The sequence below is a fragment of the Strix aluco genome, chromosome 29 (genome assembly GCF_031877795.1).
Source record: "Strix aluco isolate bStrAlu1 chromosome 29, bStrAlu1.hap1, whole genome shotgun sequence".
NCBI lineage: Eukaryota > Metazoa > Chordata > Aves > Strigiformes > Strigidae > Strix > Strix aluco.
Window position 1 is genome coordinate 5,982,362 of NC_133959.1, and position 20,713 is coordinate 6,003,074.

Here is a 20,713-nt window from a genome sequence, read left to right on the forward strand (position 1 = left end):
CAGGAAGAGGCTTTTGGGAGAAAGTAAAAGTGAGATGAGAAAGAAAAGGGCCAAACCTGTCTGGCAGAACAGGGGAGTCTGGGCAGCACCGAGCACCCGCCACCCAGAGCACCCCAGGATCCCCATCAAGATGTTCCTGTTGTCCCCTGGGCCGGGGTCCCCAGGGTGACAGCGGGAGCGGGGAGGAGACAGACAGTGTTTCTGCCCCCCTGGCCAGGGGCTCATGGGCAGCCCCCAGGGCTGGTCCCCACCCCTGGTCCCCACCCCTGGTCCCCACCCCTGGTCCCAGGGCTGTTCAGGGTGTCCGGTCCCTACCCCTGGTGCCCACAGCAGGTCCCCAGACCCCATACCCTGTCCCCACACTTGGTCCTCACAGCGGCCCCCCCTGCCTGGTCCCTGTCCCTGTCCCCACACCCAGCGCCCATCGCTGGTCCCCACGCGGGCCGGGCTCTGTGACCAGCACCCCCCGGACCCCCGGGGCCACACACACGCTCAGCGGGGGCCACCCCTGGTCTCGCCATCCCCATCCAGGGGGGGTCGACACCCATCACCACAGCATCCCCATCCCGCCGAGGTTTGGGGCGCCTGCCCCGGACCCCATCCCTGGGGCAGAGCCTTCGCAGGCGAAGGAAATCCTCCCTCCTCCCCCCCCCAACCCGGCCTTTCTTCTCCGCTCCCCCTGTTTCTAATTCTTTTTCCTCGCCCGTAATGAGGGGATTACACGGCAAACTCCAGCAGGACGCCTTTGTGGGGAGACAATCTGAGTGGGGAAGGCAGTTCGGGGCTTTGTCCGCTGCCGCCCCCCCGGACCCGTGCTGGGGGGACATTTAGAGCAATTACTTGTCCAGAAAGTAACTGTCAATCATTCTTAAAGGGGAAGGCCTCCAATTAATAACCTCGTCTTAATCCTTTGGACTCATTTCCAATCTGCGGTGCCTTGGTGACATCTGCAACACTAAATAAAGATTCTCCCGAGCCTTAGCACGGCGGTTCTGTGACAAATAAGAAGACTAGAGGCAACTTTGGCTGCCAAAGCTGCGAGATTGGTGAGGTTGAGCCGCTTGTTTGGTTCCCAGGAGGGACCGGCAAAGTTAAATACTCCTGGAAAAGCCAAGTCGGGCCCAGCAGGTAACACCGTTTTATTCCGATTCGGGAGGAAGCGCCGCGGGAAGATGCTGACAAAAGGGAGTGGGTGACCCGGTGCATGCCCGGGGCTGGCACCCTTCCCTGGGGGTGTGGGAGTGGGTGCCGGGCACCCGTCAGCATCACTTGCACCGATTTACACCCGGGGCCGGAGGGCAGGAGCCACCCACGCTCCCCCCTGCCGCAAACAGCCGGTCCCGGGTGGCCTGAGCCCAGGAGGCCACATCCTGGCACCCAGACAGGCTTTTGTAGGCAAAAAATCGGGACCCAACGAAAGCCGGGGGTGTCGCCTCCGCGTCCCCCACTGCCGGGAGGCCGCTTGTCCTCACGGATGCTGTGCTGCCTTCCGGCACCAGGGAAATGGGTTTTTTTACCCACTTCAACCAGGGCCCAATGCCATTTCTGTCGCCTTTTCGGGTGTCTTTAATAACAAGAGCCCCCCCGCCCCAGCTAACAGCCCCCGCAGGAAAACCACGGGTCAGGGTGTAGAGTGGGGGGGGGGGGGGGACGGGGGACGGGGGACGGGGACCCTCCCAAGGCTTTGGGTCCTTGCGGTTCCCAGCACAGTTTTAAAGCTTAAGGTCTCAAACCCCCAAATTGCCTCCGGGATGCCGGCGGCCACAGGAAAATGTCCGACCGGGGCAGGGAGGTGGCTCCCCCCGCTGCGCCCCCCCCGCGCTGCCCGTTTTTAGGCAGGATTCCCAAAATGCTGGTGGCAGAGGCTCAGGGGTCCCGGGGCCCGTCCCTGGGGGACAGGGACCATGAGGTGGCTGGTGCTGATGTCCCCCAGGCTGACCCCGCTGGGGTCCCCCCTTCCACACGCAGGGACACCCGTGACCCCGGCCAGGCCCAGGCAGAGCCGGGTGAGGGGGTGGGGGGGTCCTGGCCCTGCCACCCCCCGTCCCGCGGGGTCGGGTGCTGCCGCCCTGCTGCCGGGTCGCTGCTCCTGGGTTATTTTTCTGTTCTTCGCTTCGCTCCTGCTCCCACGCCAGAGGTTGCTCCCTGGGGGGGTTTCGCCCCGTTTGCGTTCAGATGGGGTCAGGGTGGGGGGACTATGGGGGCTGCCCCCAGCCCTGGCCCTGACCTCCGTCACCGCACCTTGGCCCTGTCCCCCCTCACTGCCCCACCTCTTCTCTCCTCCCGCTTGTCCCATCTTGTCCCCAGCCCCCCCAGAGGCCTGGCTCACCCGTGCCCGCCCCCCCCCGCCCATCCCACCCCTTCCCATTGCCCCAGCTTCCCCCCATCCCCCCCAGCCCCAGGGGACCCCAGTGCTCTGTGGGGCCACAGGCCACGGCTGGGCAGGGCAGCCAAGGGGTGCTGAGCCCCCCGGGGGGTGCGTGCCCCAGGCGGGGGCTCTGGGGGCTCTGGGGGCTCTGGGGGCTCTGGGCGCTCACCCCCTCTCCCCTCTCCTTGCAGGTGTGGAGCTGCTCAAATGAGAAGCAGGTGAGTGAGAGCGGGTGGCGCCGGGGGACCCCGTCCCCTCCCCGTGTCCCCAGCCCCAGGACACGCCGCGACGCTCACACGGTGGCAACGGGGCCCCTGCTCCCCCCGGCACCCACTCACCCCTTCCTCGGGGCACCCCGGGGTGCAACACCCAGCACCCCCGCCCTGGCTCGCAGCTCCCCCCTGGGCACCCCGAGACTGCAGCCCCCCTGCAGCGGCAGGGCCAGGCCCAGGGCCCCGGTGGCTACAGCGCGTCGAGGGGCCACGGGGCATCCTGGGGGCTGGCAGCTCCCAAAGCCGCACGCACCGACACCACGCGCACACTGCACGCACTGCACACACACACTGCACACACACACTGCACACACTGCACGCACTGCACACACTGCACACACACACACACACTGCACGCACACGCACTGCACACACACACTGCACACACACACACTGCACACACTGCACACACACACACTGCACACACACACTGCACACACACACTGCACGCACTGCACACACGCACTGCACACACTGCACACACACACACTGCACACACACACTGCACACACTGCACACACACACACTGCACACACACACTGCACACACACACCACACACACACACTGCACACACACACACTGCACGCACTGCACACACACACACTGCACACACACACTGCACACACACACCACACACACACACTGCACACACACACTGCACACACACATTGCAAACACTGCACACACACACACTGCACACACAGTGTACACACACTGTACACACACACACTGTACACACTGTACACACACACTGCAAACACACTGCACACACTGCACACACATACTGCACACCATGCACACACACACACACTGCACACACACTGCACACCTTGCACACACACGCACACACACTGCACACACACACACTGCAACCTTACACACACACTGTACACACACACTGCGCACACACTGCACGCACAGTGCACACACACTGCACACATCACACACACACTGCACACACTGTGCACACACATCACATGCTGCACACACTGCACACACACATCGCACACACTGCACACACACACACTGCACACCTTGCACACACACACACACACTGTACACACTGCACACACACACACACACTGTACACACTGCGCGCGCGCGCACACACACATCACACACGCTGCACACACTGCACAGACACACACACTGCACAGACACACACACGCTGCACACACTGCACAGACACACACACTGCACACACTGTACACACACACTGCACACCATGCACACACACACACACTGCACACACACACACACTGCACACACACACTGCACACTTTGCACACACACACACTGTACACACTGCACACACTGCACACACACACACACACTGTACACACTGCGCGCGCGCACACACACACACACGCTGCACACACTGCACAGACACACACACTGCACACACTGTACACACACACTGCACACCATGCGCACACACACACACTGCACACACTGCACACACACACACACACTGCACACACACACACACACACACACTGCACACGCACTGCACTGCGGGTTTCGTGCTGCGCCGCACACTGCACACCCCGCACGCCCCGCGCACACGCAGGTGCGGAGGTCGCGCTGTGCGTGCTGCACACGTGGCACACGGACGCTGCACCCTGGGCACCGCACTCCCTGCACGTGGTGGGCCCGCGGCACACGCCGCCCCGCACACACACACACACACACACACCCACACCCCCCCCGGCCCCACACACATTCCGCCCCACGCTCAGCCCCCTGCACACACGCGCTCCCGCACCCCACCGTGGGCGCCCCTGGGTGTGCCCGAGCGCCCCAGACCCTCCCGCGGCGGGGGGCTGCTCACCGCGCACATCCCTGCACGCGCCAGACGCTGCGCCCACGCTGCCCACGGCGCACCCCGGCCCTCGCTGGGCACAGCGGGCACCGACACCCCACACGTGCTCAGCCTGAGCAACACCCGACACCCACCCCCACGCCGCCCTCCCGGCACCCCCATTTCTTCCCTCCCAGAATTAACCAACGGGCCCTTTCCCTCCCCGTCTCCATTCCGGCCTTGGCCGAACCTTTGCGGTGGGTCTGGGCGCTGCAGCGCCTTCCCCTTGGTGAAGTGCCCCAGGATTACAGTTTTCTGCCCCGTTTCCGTGTTTGCCTGCATCCTCCCAGCAGAAAGGAACCCTTAATCCCCAGCACACACTGCAGGAAGATTTCAGATGCTGGATAAAAAGCTTAAAGATGAAACATTGCAAGGGTTGAAAACGCTTGTAGGCGCGCAGGGAATGGTGACGAGCCAGGGGACAGCACCGGGCGGCTCTGCCTGCGCTTGCGGACGGACGTCGGCTCCTCCCGGGGCTCAGGGGAGACTCGTAGCCCATGGGCAAGCGGGGCTGGAGGAGAGGAGCTGGGCTGGAGGGAAGGAGCCAGCCTGGGCTTGGTCCCCTCCACGCCAGGGCAGGGGGGAGGTCAGGTTGGCTCTCAGGGACAGTGCTTTCATCAAATCTTCCACTTCAGGTGAAATTTGACTCTTAGCTTTGGGTGGGGGCATTGGCCTGGCCGCATCTCACAGTGGAGCCAAGTGCGGGGCGCCCGTCCCCGGGACCCCGCGTCAGTCCCCAGGACCTCACATCAGTCCCCAGGACGCCACATCAGTGCCCGGGACCCTGCGTCAGTCCCCGGGACCCCACATCAGTCCCTAGGACCCCACATCAGTCCCCAGGACCCCACGTCAGTCCCTGGGAACCCACGTCAGTCCCTAGAACCCCACGTCAGTCCCTGGGACCCCACATCAGTCCCTAGGACCCCGCGTCAGTCCCTAGAACCCCACGTCAGTCCCTGGGACCCCACATCAGTCCCTAGGACCCCACATCAGTCCCCAGGACCCCACGTCAGTCCCTAGGACCCCGCGTCAGTCCCTAGAACCCCACGTCAGTCCCTGGGACCCCGCGTCAGTCCCTAGAACCCCACGTCAGTCCCTAGAACCCCGCGTCAGTCCCTGGGACCCCGCGTCAGTCCCTAGAACCCCACGTCAGTCCCTAGAACCCCACGTCAGTCCCTAGAACCCCGCGTCAGTCCCTGGGACCCCACGTCAATCCCCGGGACCCCACATCAGTCCCTAGGACCCCACGTCAGTCCCCAGGACCCCGCAGCCCTGGGATAACGCTGCAGCAGAAGAGGATTACACCTTTGCATAACCCATTTCTGGGGCCGCCCCATCCTCCCATCCCTTCGTCCCCTTGTGCGTCCATCCCCAACCTGGGGTTGCATGGGGTTGGAGCTGATGTCCCCACGCCCCGACTAACGCCTGTGGTCCCCTTGCAGGCACCACCATGTTCCTAAATAAGTGTGAGGGGGACCTGGGCGAGCTGCGGAAGCCGGGGGACGGCGAGGGCACCCCGCCAGCCACCGCTGAGGAGGAGCAGCCCAAGAAGAAGCACCGGAGGAACCGTACCACCTTCACCACCTACCAGCTGCACGAGCTGGAGCGCGCCTTCGAGAAGTCCCACTACCCCGACGTCTACAGCCGCGAGGAGCTGGCCATGAAGGTCAACCTGCCGGAGGTCCGCGTGCAGGTAGGGAGGACTCCCGGGGGCCGCAGCACCCTGAACCTGTCCCCTGGGCAGTGCAGAGGGACCAGCCCGGCACTGAGAGCTTTCCTCTGCTCCCAGCTCCACCGCTGCTGCCTCGCTCCGTGCCTCAGTTTTCCCATTGGCGTCTCCGCAGAGCTGGCTGCTCCTGCCCTCCCCGAGAAGGGATTTAATGGCTGAGCCTTGTTCCCCCACAAGGTCCTAGTTCAGCCCACGTGCCCGACCCTCTGTTCGGGTAGGGAGACGGTTTTTAGAGTCTTTTTTCCCTGATGTTGGCGGCCGCTCCCACCCCTCCAGCTGATCCCACGGGTAAGCAGCCAAACCTCAGCTGCTCCTGACCACTTCCAGGACTTTAGGGCTGGGAAAGCACACGATCCTCACAGATTTGGGGGTTTTAGGCTTGTCAGAGAGAAGCAGTTCTGGGGGAGCGGCAGGGCTGGGGAGGTTTCACTCCTGGGGCTGCCAGAGAAGGTTCTGCAGGGAGAAGGTCCAGCCTGGGGAAGAGCCTGGGGCCCCACTGGTCTGCTCCCCACTGCGCCTGGGATTGATGGGGTGAGACTGGGGAGAAGGAAAGGGTCAGGGAGTCATAGAATCAACCAACCCACTGCGAAACAAAGCAGTAATCCCCTTACAAATGAACTGAGATCTCCAGGCCTCAGCCCCAGTCCAAGACAACGCAGCCTTTTTCAGGGAGGGTCCAGACCATAGGGACACCTCTGCTGAGCTCTCTGAGCAACGACCAGTTTCATGGAATCATTGAGGTTGGAAAAGATCTTTAAGATCATCCAGTCCAACCATAAACCCAACACTGCCAAGTCCACCCCTAAACCATGTCCCTAAGTGCCACATCTACATGTCTTTTAAATACCCCCAGGGATGGTGACTCCACCACTTCCCTGGGCAGCCTGTTCCAGTGCTTGACAACCCTTTCAGTGAAGAAATTTTCCCTAATATCTAATCTAAACCTCCCCTGGTGCAACTTGAGGTTGTTTCCTCTTGTCCCATCACTTTTTACTTTGGAAAAGAGACCCACCCCCACCTCACTACACCCTCTTCCAGGCGGTTGCAGAGAGTGATGAGATCTCCCCTGAGTCTCTGTTTCTCCAGACTAAACACCCCCAGTTCCCTCAGCTGCTCCTCACAGCACTTGTTCTCTAGACCCTTCACCAGCCTCTTTGCTCTTCTTTGGACATGAATTTTGCACCAGTATAGCCCAGTATCCCCCAACAGCTGTGACCAACCCATGGAGACACCTCCTTTGCAGCCTAGCCATTCATCTTTACTCCCCCTTCGCATCACACAGCAGACAGCCCGTGCCCTGCGCTGCTGGGGGCTCTGGGGACACGGGGACCAGCAGCTCCCGTGGGGCTCGGCTTGCCGGTCCCTCTCCTGCATTTTGGCACAACTGTGGCAGTTTGGCTTCTAAAAGCTTGTACCAAGGGGCTTTTGAAGGCCAGATAACTTTATACCAAGGACTGCGTGGCTGTTTGCAGGGCTGGGGTGCACATTCCCATGGAGCAGCGAGGGCGGGGGTTGCACGGTCACACCTCTCACTTTCCACACCTCAGAGGTGCCCTCAGCACCTCTGTTTGTGGGGCAGGTTTGGCAGAGCTGTGCGGATTGCTGGGGATTGCTGGCGCCCTGTGGGACACCCTGCATGGGACCCAACACCTAGGGGCACCCACACGGGATGGGATACCCCATAGACACCCCACCTGGAGCACTCCATGTGGGGCACCCCCCCATGGGATACAGCACAACGGGGCACCCCGCACAAGGCACAGCATGTGGGGCACGCTGTGAGGGACCAGCTGGGCATTGTGGGGCTCACTCTGGCTCTCACCTCACAGGTCTGGTTCCAGAACCGACGAGCCAAGTGGAGGCGGCAGGAGAAGATGGAGGCCAGCTCCATGAAGCTCCACGACACCCCCGTGCTCTCCTTCAACCGGCCCCCCATGACCCCCAACGTGGGGCCCATGAGCAACTCCCTCCCGCTGGACCCGTGGCTGACGTCGCCCATCTCCAGCGCCACCACAGTCCACAGCATCCCCGGCTTCATGGGAGCCCCCCAGGCCCTGCAGCCGCCCTACGGCGGCCACTCCTTCCTCAACACCCCCCCGCCGATGGCGCAGGGCATGCAGCCCATGGCCCCCGCACCCTACCAGTGCAGCACCACCTTTGTGGACAAGTACCCGCTGGAGGAGGTGGACCAGAGGAGCTCCAGCATCGCCTCGCTCCGCATGAAAGCCAAGGAGCACATTCAGACCATTGACAAGACCTGGCAGCCCATTTGATGAACGCTCCCCTCCGGCCCCACCAGCCCCCGGCGCCTGCCCCCGGCGTTGGCTTGGCCCTGGGGCGGGCCAGGGGGTGACGGTGGGATGCTCGGCAGGACCAAAGCTGGTGCAGGGCAGGGATGCCGGGCTGCATCTTCCCCCTGACGAGCCAGCACCGTCGGTGGCAGGGGAGCAAGCCAGGGTGCTGGCAGGACACTGCCACGGGGGAGCACCCCAGCAGCCACCACGGCCCCTCTGCCTTGCCAAGGCACCGGCCCAGGCTGAGGATCTGGCCACTGTGCCACCGGGCCACTCACCCCCCTCCCCGGTTGGACACCTCCTTTCCCCACACCCCTTCCCCTTCCCATTATTATTAATTTTTTTTTTTTTAACGCTGCAGATTTAAACAAAACCGAACAGAAAAGCTCTAGTTTTGTAGGGAGTACTTGGGGGGTTATTTTAGCCGCGTCGGGGCACAGCACTGGTTGTGCCAGTAGATGTGCCGGCACCAAGAAGATGGTTGTATCATGAGTAAAAGGAGATAAGCTGAACGGCTGCCGCATGCTGGAGTTGGGCGCTGCCGGGGCCCTGCCCGCCGTGCGGCTCGTTAGCGGTGTTGCTCGTTCGCGTGCTGGGGCTGCGGAGCCTCTGCCGGGAAGGAGCTTTCTGGGGAGATGCAGGAGCATCATCCGCAGGCACCCTCCCGCCTCGCTCCCTCGGGCTGTTGCGTGCAGGGTTGGGGCCGGCTCCAGGGACGGGTGACCTGATCCAGCCCCGGCTGTGGATGGGGACCGGCTTTGTGCCACACTATGTCCTCGTCAAGGGGCATCTGCTCGGCTGTCCCTGGGGGGCTGCACTCGCCGCCCGCCTGCCCTAATTGCTCCCCAGCGGTGCCCGCCTGGCCACATGTTGGCTGCACAAAGCTGCCATAATTGTGCTGGCAGGAGGGCGACCGGCAGCGGGACCCCCGCAGCCCCCAGCTGGGGCTGGCGAGAGGAGGGGGCCGGCTGGGAGCCCTGGGCTCCCCACGGCGGGGGATGGCGGGGTGTGCTAAGCCCAGCTTATCCCTTGCCAGCGGTTCCTGCCAGGTGGGAGCGGAGTGGTGGTGGCAAGGTGCCAGGTCCTCAGGGGTCCCCCCAGGGGACCTTGCCTGCCCGCCCAGCAGGGCTCGGGGCGCAGCCAGCGGCACCAGCACCCTCACCACTGCGGGAAGGCAGAGATGGCTGAGCCCACCGTGGCTTTGAGGTGCTGAAGCACGTCCGGGACAGTGAGAATTGGGGGCTCAGCCCTGGGCAAGCCGGGTCCCTGGGGTGTCCTGGTGTGCCCCATGTCCCTGGGGAAGCAAGGAGAGTGCTGACCCTCCCCCCACCAAAACGACATATTTCCCCAGAAAATCTTCCTGCTTTCAGACCCCACGACAGCCACAAACTGGGGCTTTGCTGGGGCACCACCACGTCCCCATGTCCCCACGCAGGCCAGACCCTGCTCAGCACCAGCACCCCCAGCAGCACCCCCTACCCCAGAGGGGGTCTCACCCCAATCCAGCAGCCCTGGGGCCGGACTCTGATGTCCCCACAACCCCGGGGTCAGGCGGGACCGACTGGGCTGCCACTGGGCCAGGCGAGGCACTGACCCCAGCGAGACCCTTCTCCTTGTCCCCCATCCCCCGGCTGCTGCTGCTCCTCTGCTTCGTTAGTGACAATTAAACCTTTAACAACCCATTAAACGCATAATCAATGCTCCCCCGGCCCCCCAACCCTGCTAATGGGCCGGGACCCGAGGTGAAGCGGCCCAGGCAGAGGCGTGCTCGAGCAGGGAGATAATGAAGCAACGGCCGCGGAAGTAATGGGGTTTGATCCGGGGGAAGGGACGCGCTCAATGGGGGCTGCGCTTTTCACATGACATAATTGCCGAGGCTGGCGCCAGCCCGGGGCACCCCTCGGCCTCCCGAGCGCCAACAAAAGCCGGCTGGCGCGGAGAGCGGGAGGCTCGGCACCCTCCGACCTGTTTGATCCGAGCCTAATTGGGGCGAGGGTGCTCCCTCCCCAGTCTTGCAACCACCACCCAAAAGCGAGGGCGTGGAGAGGCCCCGGTATGAGGATGCAGCTCCCTGGGGCTGGGGGGGGTATGCAAATTATTTAAATTAGTTAATTTGCATGGGGTGGCACTGGCGCACCCCAGGTCATCGTGGTGGGGAACATTGGGGTATCCTCATGGGAGGGGTTGACTGCCCCTTCCCTCCCATGTGCTGCGCTTTGTGCAGAAAGAGGCAATATTTCTGGCCAAAAAAACCAGACATTTAAATGCAGAAAAGCCATAGCAGAGCCGAGCTGCCTGCCCTTCCCTCTTTATTGGTCCTTTCCCCTGTTGAGACCCAGTGGAGCACACCCTGCATCATCTGTGGCCACCGCCACGCGGGGCCACGTTTGGGAAAAATCCAAGCGAAAAGGCATTTTTTCCCCCCTAGACCCCAATCCTGTGCTGAAATCTCTCACTGCCCAGACAGGACTGGCATAATCCTGCACCTGGGGCTGTACTGGGAGCACTGGGTGCTACTGGGAGCACTGGTGGCACTGGTGGGTTCTCCCAGCCTCTCCGGGCAGAGCAGGAGTCCTCCTGCTCCCACCCCCTCTAATCCCCTCCCGTGGGATTTACCCCCTAATCTGCTTATTTCTCTCTATTTCTGCTAGGCCTGAACGAACCCAACCCTGCCCCAGCGCGACGCCTCGCGCCAGCTGAGCTGTGGGGTCTGGGCCCTCTCCCCTCCCCGGGGCTGCCAGCGGTGTCCTGGCCCCTGGGGCTGTGGCACTGACATGGGATGAGGGGCTGGCACTGCCATGCCAGGGGACGTGGGGCTGGCAGGGCTCTGCCAGGGGATGTGGGGCTGGCACTGCCCGTACCTGCAGCGGCCACGCTGGGTACATGGGGCAGCACCGACCTGCAGTCCCCTGCGCCGGGGGGCCCAGCCGTGCCCTGCAGCAAGCCCCGCACCCCCTGGCACAGGCCAGGATCAGGCTCACCCCCTTCCGCACACGTCACGTCCGTCCCCTCCAGCCCCCAGCTCCCCAGCAGCACAGACGTGGCCCCAGGGGACTGCGGGGTCAAGGGGGAGCTGCGCTGTCCCTCTACAGGGCGTGGGAGCCGGGGATCTCGGGGCTCAGGTTCTCCTCAGGGGTGTTGACCCAGGAGCTCCCTGCCGCCCCCCAGCTCGGGGGCGAGGCGGAGAGGGGGCTGCCAGGCGGCGAGGGGGAGGCCACCAGCCGCAGGTTGAGCTTGGCGATGAGCGGCTTCCCCACGCTCACCGTCCGCCTCTCCTCCACGAAGTCATCCATGCCACGGTAGCGGTACTGAAGGCAGACGGTGAACGCCAGCTCCTGCTGCGGGGGCACCGGCAGAGTGGGCACCCGTCCTGGGCCACCTGCTGTACTCCTGGCACCGGCCCCTGCCCAGTGTGGCTCTTACCCGCAGTTTCTGCAAGCCGCAGAGCCGGCTGTAGAGGCAGCAGGAGGGGCAGTCGAGGCTCCAGGCAGGTGCCAGAGGGCTGCCCACCTCCTCCGGGCTCTCCTTGTTGGTGCACTTGAGGTCCACGTCCAGCTCCTGCCACAGAGAGCATCGAGCCGTGGAAACCACCACGGGTCCCCTCACCCTGTTCCCCAGCATCGCCCCAGCATGGGGTTCAGCAGCCCGCTCCCACCTCAGGTATGTCGGTGAGCTTGGCCTCGCACTTGGTGATGTCCTTGGGGGTGGCCACCACACGGGTGTAGATGATCATGATGTTGGAGAACTCGGCAGCAAAGCCCAGCTGGACGGTGACGCCACAGTCAAAGCGGAGGTGTCGGCTCTCCGGCAGGACTGGGGAGGGGACAGACAGCTGGGGGCTGGAGCTGCACCCGCAGGTGAGGTGACCACTGGGGTCACCCTGGAGCTGGGACACTGGCATGATGCTCCTGCCACCAGGCTGGTGACTCTGTGCCAGTGGTTTGTCTCCTCCAGGGTGGGAGAAACCTGGCAAGTGCTGTGCATGGCCTCTCCCTGTGACTTGGCGCTGTCCCTGCCCCGGGTGCCAGCTCCGGACAGGGTGGCCGTGACTCACCGTGGGCCTTGGCCCACTGCAGGTTCCTGGCCGAGGACTCATCCTGGCCCGGGGGGTGGATGGGGTCTGTCAGAGCTCGTCTCTCCGAGAGGTTGCTGCGGAGCTCCAGCGCCTGCCGGCCCCGCGTGATCTCCAGCGTGCCCATGTCTGCAGGGGACACAGCGGGGTCAGCAGGGGCTGCCGGGGGGGTTACTGTCTCCCGCCACTCCCCACTCACCCTCAGCCACCTTGTCCAGCAGCACCGTGATCTTCTCATCCTCCAGCAGCCAGCGCTTGAGGAAGGTGACGAAGATGCCGTTGGAGAGCTCGCCCTGGCTCAGCTCGTAGGCTTCGGCGTCCGCACACCTGTGGGGATGGGACAGTGGTCAGCTCCGTCATGGCCTCGGTCACTCCCCCAGGAACTGGCCCCCACCAGGGTGACAGCCCTGGGGAAGCCAGAACCAGGCGCCCACAGCTCTACCCGCTCCCATCAATCCATCCAGCCACCATGCTGGGGAGAGGTGGGAGCCACAGCCAGATCCTGGATGCTTAAAGCATCGTTAGTCCAAATCCCTGTGATTCGAAGGAGCCTCAGGGCTTAATTCCCCCTTGGGTGCTGTCCAGAGCCGAGCAGCATCATGGGCATCTCCCTGACCTGTAAGGGACTGGGGGCTGCTGCTCGCCCACCACCTCCAGCATCGACCAGAGGGAGCGACACTGCCCATATGGGGGGGAAAGATGTGGGTGCAAACAGGGCTGAGCCACGGTGGGGGGCTGAGCCCTGCCCCGGCTCCGAGCCAGGGAGGGACACTCAGCCCCGCTGCCCACGCTGGGGCATGGTGGGGAGGGGACCCACGTGGCGTAGCCGAAGACGATGTTGGCTGTGACCTGCAGTGCCCCGACCTGTGGGATGATGTCGTCATTGAGATTCCTGCAAGAGAAGCATTGCTGGACAGAGCCAAGACCTTCTGCCCCTCCAAAACCCACCCCACGGTGCCCCAGATCCCAGGGACAGCCCCGTGCTCCTCTGCCCACCCATCGTGGCATTTGCTGGTCAGCTGAGGCAGTGACACTTCGGGGCACCCGGACAAACCCAACAGGTTTGTATGGGACTCCAGGGATGCCCCGCTCCGCTCCCCTGGGAATCAGCACCCACGGGTACTCCCGTGTCGGGACCCCCCTGTGTGGCAGCTTGTCCCCAGTCTGGTGGCCGGGGCCGAGTCACCTCTTGCGGCACATGTCGAGCAGGAAGATGTTGAGGCCGGTGCGGCGCTGCTGCATGCACTGCAGTACCCGCTGCACACACAGGCAGTGGGCCGAGGTGTAGGAGCTGGGGGCATCGATGGGCACCATGAAGCTGTTGCCAAAATTTTCATAGCCGTGCCCGGCGTAGTAAAGCAAACCTGCCAGAGAGAGGGTGACATCCCTTGACCTGCCCACTTCTTGCCCAGCTGCCCCCCGAGACCCCACCAGCACAAAACCACCCGGTTCCGCCATGGCCTGGGGCCTCCCCAGCGGGTGCTGCCGCACCATAGACGCCCTTGTCGAGGAGGAGGAGGAACTCGTTGACAGCCATCTGCATCTCGGCCTTGCACAGGTCCAGCAGAGAGACCACCTTGAAGTCGAGCTGGCGGAGGAGGGCGCCGAGGGCGTGCACGTCCACCATGGGCGCCTTCAGCTGCTTGTGGTGCAGGTAGTGCATGTTGCCGATCAGCAGGGCCACTTTGTCGGTGGCTGCTGGGACGGGAGAGGGAGGTGCTGGGGATGGAGTAGGACGCTCCTGCTGTCCCCGCTCCCTTCAGCCCACAGAGGTGACACCCGGTTGTGGTGGGTGTCGCTGTCCCCGGGTACCAGGGCGCCCCGTGGCATCCCTGCCTCACTGGTCCACTCTCCCCAGCGTGCTGCACCCAAAGCACCTCTGGCCAAGTGGAGCCTCTGGGGTGACAGCAGTGACACTGGGGACAGTCACGGCCCCACGAGGCCACCAACCTCTCCTGGGCAGGCTCTTACCGTACAGCTGGCCAGGGCTGCCGCGCTCCGGGGAGCCTGGAAAGAGAGAAACGCCGTGCCATGGCCCCACAGTGCCTGGGGAGTGCAGCGGGCAGAGCAGCGGGGACCTGCCTGCCCTGCCCTCACCTACCTCCGTCCCCCTCCTGCCAGGAGCCTCCAGAGGTGAAGAGCCGTGGGCCTGTGGCAAAGGGAGGTGTCAGGGAGCCCCATGTGCAGCAGCACCTCCTGGCACAGGCTGGAGCCCCCCAGAACCATGGGGCAGCCACTGGAGGGCTTTATGGTGGGGCAGGTCAGAGGCAGGACAGCCCACACAGGGTGGGGGGCCACAGAGGTTTGTCCGGGGCTCTCACCGATCTCCACATCCACCTCCTGGCTCCACACCTCGTGGAAGAGGTTGAACACGCGGCAGGAGTAGCTGCCCCGCTCAGCTGTTGTCACCAGCTTCACCTGCCAGTGGGACGAGTGTGCCATGCTGTGCCATGCCGTGCCATGCTGTGCCATGCCGTGCCATGCTGTGCCATGCCGTGCCATGCCATGCTGTGCCATGCCGTGCCGTGCCATGCTGTGCCATGCCATCCCGTGCCGTGCCATGCCATGCCATGCCATGCCATCCCGTGCCATGCCACGCTGCGCTGTGCCACACCGTGCCGCACCATGCCACGCCGGAGGTCGCACCATACCTGGAGCCGGGGTGCCTGCGCACCCTCCACAGGGCGCTGGTTCCTGAACCACTGGTACTGGGGCGGGGGGTTGCCGATGGCTCTGCATTCCAGCACCAGCGTGTCTCCCTCGGCCAGACGGCACGGCCGTGGCTGCCGCAGGATCTGCAGCCCCACCATGGTTGGGCAATAACTGCTGGCTGGGGAGGGGATGGGGTGGCAAATTCAGCACCCAGCCATGGCAGACCTCCATGGAGCTGCTCCCGGGCCCCAGGTCCCTCACCCACAGGCCCTGGCATGAGCTAGTGGGCACAAGGAAGACACAGGGCATTCAGTTCCTCTGTGGGCACCACCACCCCCGCAAGCCCAGAGCCCCTTGCGCTCAGCCAGGATGCAACATGGCAAGTGATGCCCTCCGGGAGCCACCCCAGTCCCAATGGGGCGAGCGGTGTCCTGCGGGAGCTACCCGGGGTGAGTGGTGCCCCACGGGTGCCAGCCCACAGCCACAGCTCTCGGGGCCCACCTGAGCTGGGGCTGCTGCTCTTCTCCACCTGCACGTGGGCCCACCTGGAGAAGGCGAAGGTGGCCCCGCAGTTCACCCGGCAGATGTACCACTCGGGCTGGCCCGGCGGGGTGCCCGTGTCAATCACCAGCTCCGGAGCCGTGGCTCCGGGCACCTACGAGACAGGAAGGGGCCAAGGAATCGGGGGCTTCCTCCCACTCGTCCGGGTGCCCTCGCCACGGACAGGAGCCAGGGGCCCTGCTCGACACAGCACAGCGGGGCCTCACCTCCCGCTTCCCGCAGAACCACTGGTATGTGAGCCCGGGTGGGCCGGTCGCCCAGCAGGTCAGGGACACGCGTGTCCCCTCCGCCACCACCTGCGACTCCGGCTGCACCGTGATGCGGATCATGTCCTGAACTGCAGGAGAGGAGAGTCCAGCCTGGGCTGGCTGAGACCCCAGTCCCACACCATCCCATCACATCCAGTCCCACCCTGCCCTGTCCCATCATACTGTCCCACTCCCACCCACAACAGCCTGTCCTCTCCCATCCCACCTCATCCTATCATACCCTGTCCCATCCCTCCCCTCTGTCCTGTCCCAACCATCTCATCCTACCTTGTCCCACTCGGTGCCATCCCACCCACCCCACCCCATCTCATCCTGTTCCATCCTATCCCACACCACTCTGCTCCACCCCACCCCATCCCACCCCACCCCATCCTATTCCATCCTACCCCATCCCATCCCACCCCACCCCATCCCATCCCACCCCACCCCATCCTACCCCACCCATCCCACCCCACCCCATCCTATTCCATCCTACCCCATCCCATCCCACCCCATCCCATCCCATCCCACCCCACCCCATCCCATCCTACCCCACCCATCCCACCCCACCCCATCCTATTCCATCCTACCCCATCCCATCCCACCCCATCCCATCCCATCCCACCCCACCCCATCCCATCCTACCCCACCCCATCCCACCCCACCCCATCCTATTCCATCCTACCCCATCCCATCCCACCCCATCCCATCCCACCAGGTCCCATCCCATCCCACCACATCCCATCCTACCTCACCCTACTGCATCCATCCCATCCCACCCCACCCCACCCTGCCCAGGGCCCCAGTCCCCAGAGTAAGACCGCCAGCAGGAAGAGCTGCTCCTCAACTTCCACTGCTTTCCTTCTGCTGAGCCCCTGTCCCCAGAGCCCCTCTCCAGGCCCATGGGACCCCGCTGCCTGTCCCTACCAGCGCTGCTGAGGACCTGGCAGGCCTGCGTGTGCCCCATCCTCTCCAGGCAGCCCAGCAGGTACTTGAGGGTGCAGTCGCGCTCGGCCAGCAGCTGCAGGAGGCATTGCGTGGGGCTGCCGCGGGGCTCCAGCACCTTCAGCGAGCACGTCTCCAGCTCCTCCGCGCTGCAAGGTGCCCACAGCGCTCAGTGCCGCAGCTCACCTCCCCCCGGCGCAGGATGGGGATCCCTGCCAGGGCACTCCGCAGGGCCCCCAGCCCAGGCTGCGACCACAACGGGGTGGCCAGGGACCCACGTGCGCCTTGCTCAGCCCATGGCAGGGCTGTGCCCACGTGCATTTTGACACCCAGTTGGGGACAGACCCCCGGAGATGCCCCCCCCCACCCCTACCTGCACTTGAAGCGTTTCTCCACCCCAGCCACCTCGGCCAGCTTGCGCCAGCCCCGGCTGGCGTTATCCAGGAGCTCGCAGAGCCGGGCCACCACCTCCTCGCCCAGCGAGCCGATGGGCATGCTCCAGTCCCCCATCCCGTGCCAGCCCTGCTGCCACCTGCCTGGGGACATGGAGGGGACAAGCTCTCAGTGGATGATGGGGTGACAGGCACTTGTGCCCCACCAGACACCGCCAGGCACTGCTCTGGCCCGGTGCAGGGTGGCTTGGGAAGGAAGAGCACCAGCACAAGCTCACAGGCATTGGGTCACCTCCCTGCAGGCACCCAGGAGAGTTTTGGCCTCCCCGGGGAGGTGCTGGGAACTGGCCGGGCAGTGCTGCTGGATCTGACTGCCGGCAGCCAGCCAGGAATGCCACAAGATGCCCAGGAATGCCACAAGACCCCCCTCCTCGCCTGGAGGACAAGAGCCATGACAGCGGCACGGGGGACCCCGCTCACCCCCTGGCCTCGGGCAAGAAGCCAGGGCCATGTTAGCCCGGCCCCAGGACAGGGACCTTCACGGGACAGGGTCCAAGGAATTGGAAAGAAGGGATGTCCCCCATCACCTTCCCTGTCCCTTCGGGGACACAGAGAACAGGGCCCATCACAGAGGGCTCATCCCGGGGACTCCTCTCCTCTGGCAGAGCCCCCAGTGGGACAGCAGCAGCCCCCCCACCATGCCCAGGCCTCTGGGTGGCTCCGGAGCCAGCACGAGCCCTGCTGGGCCACCATGAGTTGCCTGCAGGGCGGGTTAGGGGAGGGTACCCAGCAGTCCTGGGGCTGGGACCCGCCTCAGCTCCCCTTGACCCTGGCAGAAGCTTCAGCAGCGAGGGAAGGGTGGAGTGAATCACCCCGGCCTGGGGCAGCACCCCGGGATGGGCTCCCTCCTCCTCCCCGGAGGTCCCTCCCCACCGGCCTACCCCAGATGGGCGCTTGCCCCCAGGACCGAGCCATCCATGGCGGCTGGGTGACGCTCGCCCGAGCAGGGGGGCTCTGGGACATGAGGGAAGCAACTCAGCAGCCCCCTCTGCTCACCTACTGCTGGGTTTGGGGGGCTGGACGCGCTGCGGGGCGGCGGGGGGAGGGCGAGCTGCAGGACGGGCACGGTGGGGACAGGGCACTCACCGCTGGATACGGCCTGGCCTGAGCCCCGTCAGCTCCGAGGGCGCACACTGAGCCCCACGCAGAGGAAATGAGGGTTCAACCCAAAACCTCCCCCAGCCCCCCCCCACCACAGCACGGCACTTCTGCTTTCCTCCTCCGCTTCCTGTGCCGCGGCGTGTGGGTGCTGCAGCTGCCAACCCGGCTGCCAGGCACCCCCCGGCCCCCAGCTCCTCCCGCAGGGTGTGGGGCACTGGGACACTGCGGGGCTGGGCAGTGGCTCCACTGCCCCTCGCTCGCTGCGGGAGGACCTTGCGGGTGGCCGCTTTGTCCCTGGAGCCCAACTCAAGGCCAGGCAGGAGCTGCAGGACAGCGAGTCCGGGATGGAGAAGAACCAAGGCGAGGGGGGCACCTCTCAGCCAAGGGAGCCCAACGCACGGGCACGACCAAGGCCCGGGGGAAGCTGCTGGGCTCTGCCAGGCCGGAGCTGGCCGAGGACACGCGGGGACAGGGCAGTGAGGCCCCTGTTGCTGTGAGGAAGAGTCTGCCTTCATCACTCAGCCCGGTCGAGCCAGGAGCCCAGCAGCTGCCGCTCCCCTGCTGCCCAGGAGGAAGCGAGAGTGCAGCGCAGCGGTGGCACTGCGAGGGGCCACCGTGTCCCCCCTCACTTCCTGCACCACTGCCCACAGCACGGCCAGAGCCCAGCCCCCGTGCTCCCACCCCCCCAGCACAGGCTGCTCAGCCCCCAGAGCCCCCTCCCAGAACATGCAGTGACACCCCCAGCCCAAACCCACCACACACCCCGCTGCGGGGCCCTTAACCCCCAGCCGCTGCAGTGCAGACTGCGACAGCGTGGGGAGCAGGACCCATCTGGTGGTGGAGGCTCCCTCGACAAGCAAAAAATTGAGTTTCTGTTTTAGCAAATACACTGAGAATTTGTGGCCTGTGTTGCCTCAGCCCCTCACCAGCCCCCAGCATGAGGGGGACCCACACCAAGTCTGCCAAGGGCCTGGGTTTGCTGCAGCCTCCGTAACAGGTACCACACCAGAAATTTATTACTCCTTTACAGCAAGAAGAGACAAAAGAGGGAGCTGGTCCCAGCACCGCCCATGCTGGCACTCAGGGCAGCCCCCGCGCCTCGAGCTCTGCAGCACCTACAGCTTCTTGCCCTTCTTTAGCTTGTTGAGGTGCCACGTGTTGTATTTCCGCAGGCGCCTCCAATACTCGATCGAGTCGGGGTCCAGCTCCTCCAGCTTCTTGGGGGGCCCAAGGTGGATCTTGAAGAGCCTGGTGGTGAACGCGGAGGATGTGAGGATGCGGCAGGGAGGGCGAAGGAACAAGCACGGGACAGAGCGGTGGAAGCGTGTGACCAGGACGTGTGGATCCCTCACCCACCGCATCACTGCTCTCCTCCCCTGGCCCTCAGGGAGGGTCTCTAGGCTGCACCGTGGCAGTTTCCCTCCTCCCAGAACAGCTCCCTGGCTCCTGCACTCCTCTGTGCCTCGGGGACGGCACCCCAGGAGGGACAAGCACCCCAGGAGGGACCCCGCCTCTGAACGCAGCGAGGGGTGCGGGGCAGCACCTACCAGTCGGGGTACTCGGAGTCGGGCTTCAGGGCCACCTCGGGGCTGTCCTTGAGGTAATTGACCCCCATGGCGTAGGTCGCGAGCAGGGCGGGGTCCGTGCACACCTCCGGCCCCTTCGGCCCCTCCTTCGGCGCGTGCTTGCCCTTGGCCTTCGCACCTGCGGGGCCACGGGCACGGTCAAGGTCGGGGATGGGACGGGGGGACAGATGCAGGCAGGGGACAGGATGGGGGCACGGGGGGACGGGAACGCAGGGGACAGCGGCACCGGGGACGGGAGCGAGAGGCGCGGCAGGGGCCGAGGGCACGGGGGGAGCGGGGCGGGAGGGAGCGGGCTGGGGCGGGAGCCGGGGGCCGCGGGGCACGGGGCGAGGTCCCGGGAGCAGGGGCCAGGACACGGGGGGACACAGGGCCGAGGGGCGCGGGACGGGCCCGGGACAGGGGACAGCGGCGGGGGCCGCGGCTCACCCGGCTTCTTGGCGTAGCCCCGGGCCGGGCCGGGCAGCGCCGCCCGCACCGCCCGCTGCAGCAGCAGCACCGGGGCCGCCATTGCCGGGGCGCGCGGGGCACGGCGGGAAGGGGCGGGGCCGCGCGTGCGCAGTGGCGGCGGGAT

At 64.9% G+C, this 20,713-nt stretch overlaps 3 protein-coding genes across 3 annotated transcripts; 1 reads left to right on the forward strand and 2 right to left on the reverse strand.

The window, feature by feature from the left end:
• The first annotated feature begins 915 nt into the window (after positions 1–915).
• On the forward strand, positions 916–8,932 carry RAX2 (retina and anterior neural fold homeobox 2). The gene is made up of 4 exons (XM_074808669.1): positions 916–1,128; positions 2,560–2,586; positions 5,945–6,195; positions 8,061–8,932. The coding sequence occupies exons 3-4, from the start codon at positions 5,953–5,955 to the stop codon at positions 8,502–8,504; spliced, it is 687 nt and encodes a 228-aa protein (XP_074664770.1). The 5' UTR covers positions 916–1,128; positions 2,560–2,586; positions 5,945–5,952; the 3' UTR covers positions 8,505–8,932.
• Positions 8,933–10,784: 1,852 nt separating this feature from the next.
• On the reverse strand, positions 10,785–18,594 carry LOC141916402 (mucosa-associated lymphoid tissue lymphoma translocation protein 1-like). Its single transcript, XM_074808825.1, has 17 exons — positions 18,542–18,594; positions 17,377–17,539; positions 16,986–17,152; positions 16,017–16,147; positions 15,751–15,904; positions 15,249–15,427; positions 14,919–15,015; positions 14,699–14,746; positions 14,569–14,604; positions 14,089–14,292; positions 13,784–13,961; positions 13,415–13,489; positions 12,797–12,924; positions 12,580–12,726; positions 12,181–12,338; positions 11,949–12,083; positions 10,785–11,863 (listed from the first exon to the last, which is right to left on the reverse strand). Exons 2-17 carry the CDS (start codon positions 17,511–17,513, stop codon positions 11,612–11,614), a joined length of 2,226 nt encoding a protein of 741 aa, XP_074664926.1. The 5' UTR covers positions 17,514–17,539; positions 18,542–18,594; the 3' UTR covers positions 10,785–11,611.
• Positions 18,595–19,547: 953 nt separating this feature from the next.
• On the reverse strand, positions 19,548–20,699 carry MRPL54 (mitochondrial ribosomal protein L54). Its single transcript, XM_074808927.1, has 3 exons — positions 20,569–20,699; positions 20,104–20,260; positions 19,548–19,804 (listed from the first exon to the last, which is right to left on the reverse strand). The coding sequence occupies exons 1-3, from the start codon at positions 20,648–20,650 to the stop codon at positions 19,672–19,674; spliced, it is 372 nt and encodes a 123-aa protein (XP_074665028.1). The 5' UTR covers positions 20,651–20,699; the 3' UTR covers positions 19,548–19,671.
• Positions 20,700–20,713: the final 14 nt, after the last annotated feature.

Excerpts from the sequence above, each read along its gene's own strand:
- RAX2 (XM_074808669.1), top strand. The coding sequence starts at position 5,953 with ATGTTCCTAAATAAGTGTGAGGGGGACCTGGGCGAGCTGCGGAAGCCG. Across the intron at positions 6,196-8,060 it reads TGCCGGAGGTCCGCGTGCAG|GTCTGGTTCCAGAACCGACG; the intron begins GTAGGGAGGACT and ends CTCACCTCACAG.
- LOC141916402 (XM_074808825.1), bottom strand. The coding sequence starts at position 17,513 with ATGGGGGACTGGAGCATGCCCATCGGCTCGCTGGGCGAGGAGGTGGTG. Across the intron at positions 15,428-15,750 it reads GAGCAGCAGCCCCAGCTCAG|CCAGCAGTTATTGCCCAACC; the intron begins GTGGGCCCCGAG and ends TCCCCTCCCCAG. Across the intron at positions 12,339-12,579 it reads GCAGTGGGCCAAGGCCCACG|TCCTGCCGGAGAGCCGACAC; the intron begins GTGAGTCACGGC and ends TCCCCTCCCCAG.
- MRPL54 (XM_074808927.1), bottom strand. The coding sequence starts at position 20,650 with ATGGCGGCCCCGGTGCTGCTGCTGCAGCGGGCGGTGCGGGCGGCGCTG. Across the intron at positions 20,261-20,568 it reads GGGCTACGCCAAGAAGCCGG|GTGCGAAGGCCAAGGGCAAG; the intron begins GTGAGCCGCGGC and ends GTGGCCCCGCAG. Across the intron at positions 19,805-20,103 it reads GACTCCGAGTACCCCGACTG|GCTCTTCAAGATCCACCTTG; the intron begins GTAGGTGCTGCC and ends GTTCACCACCAG.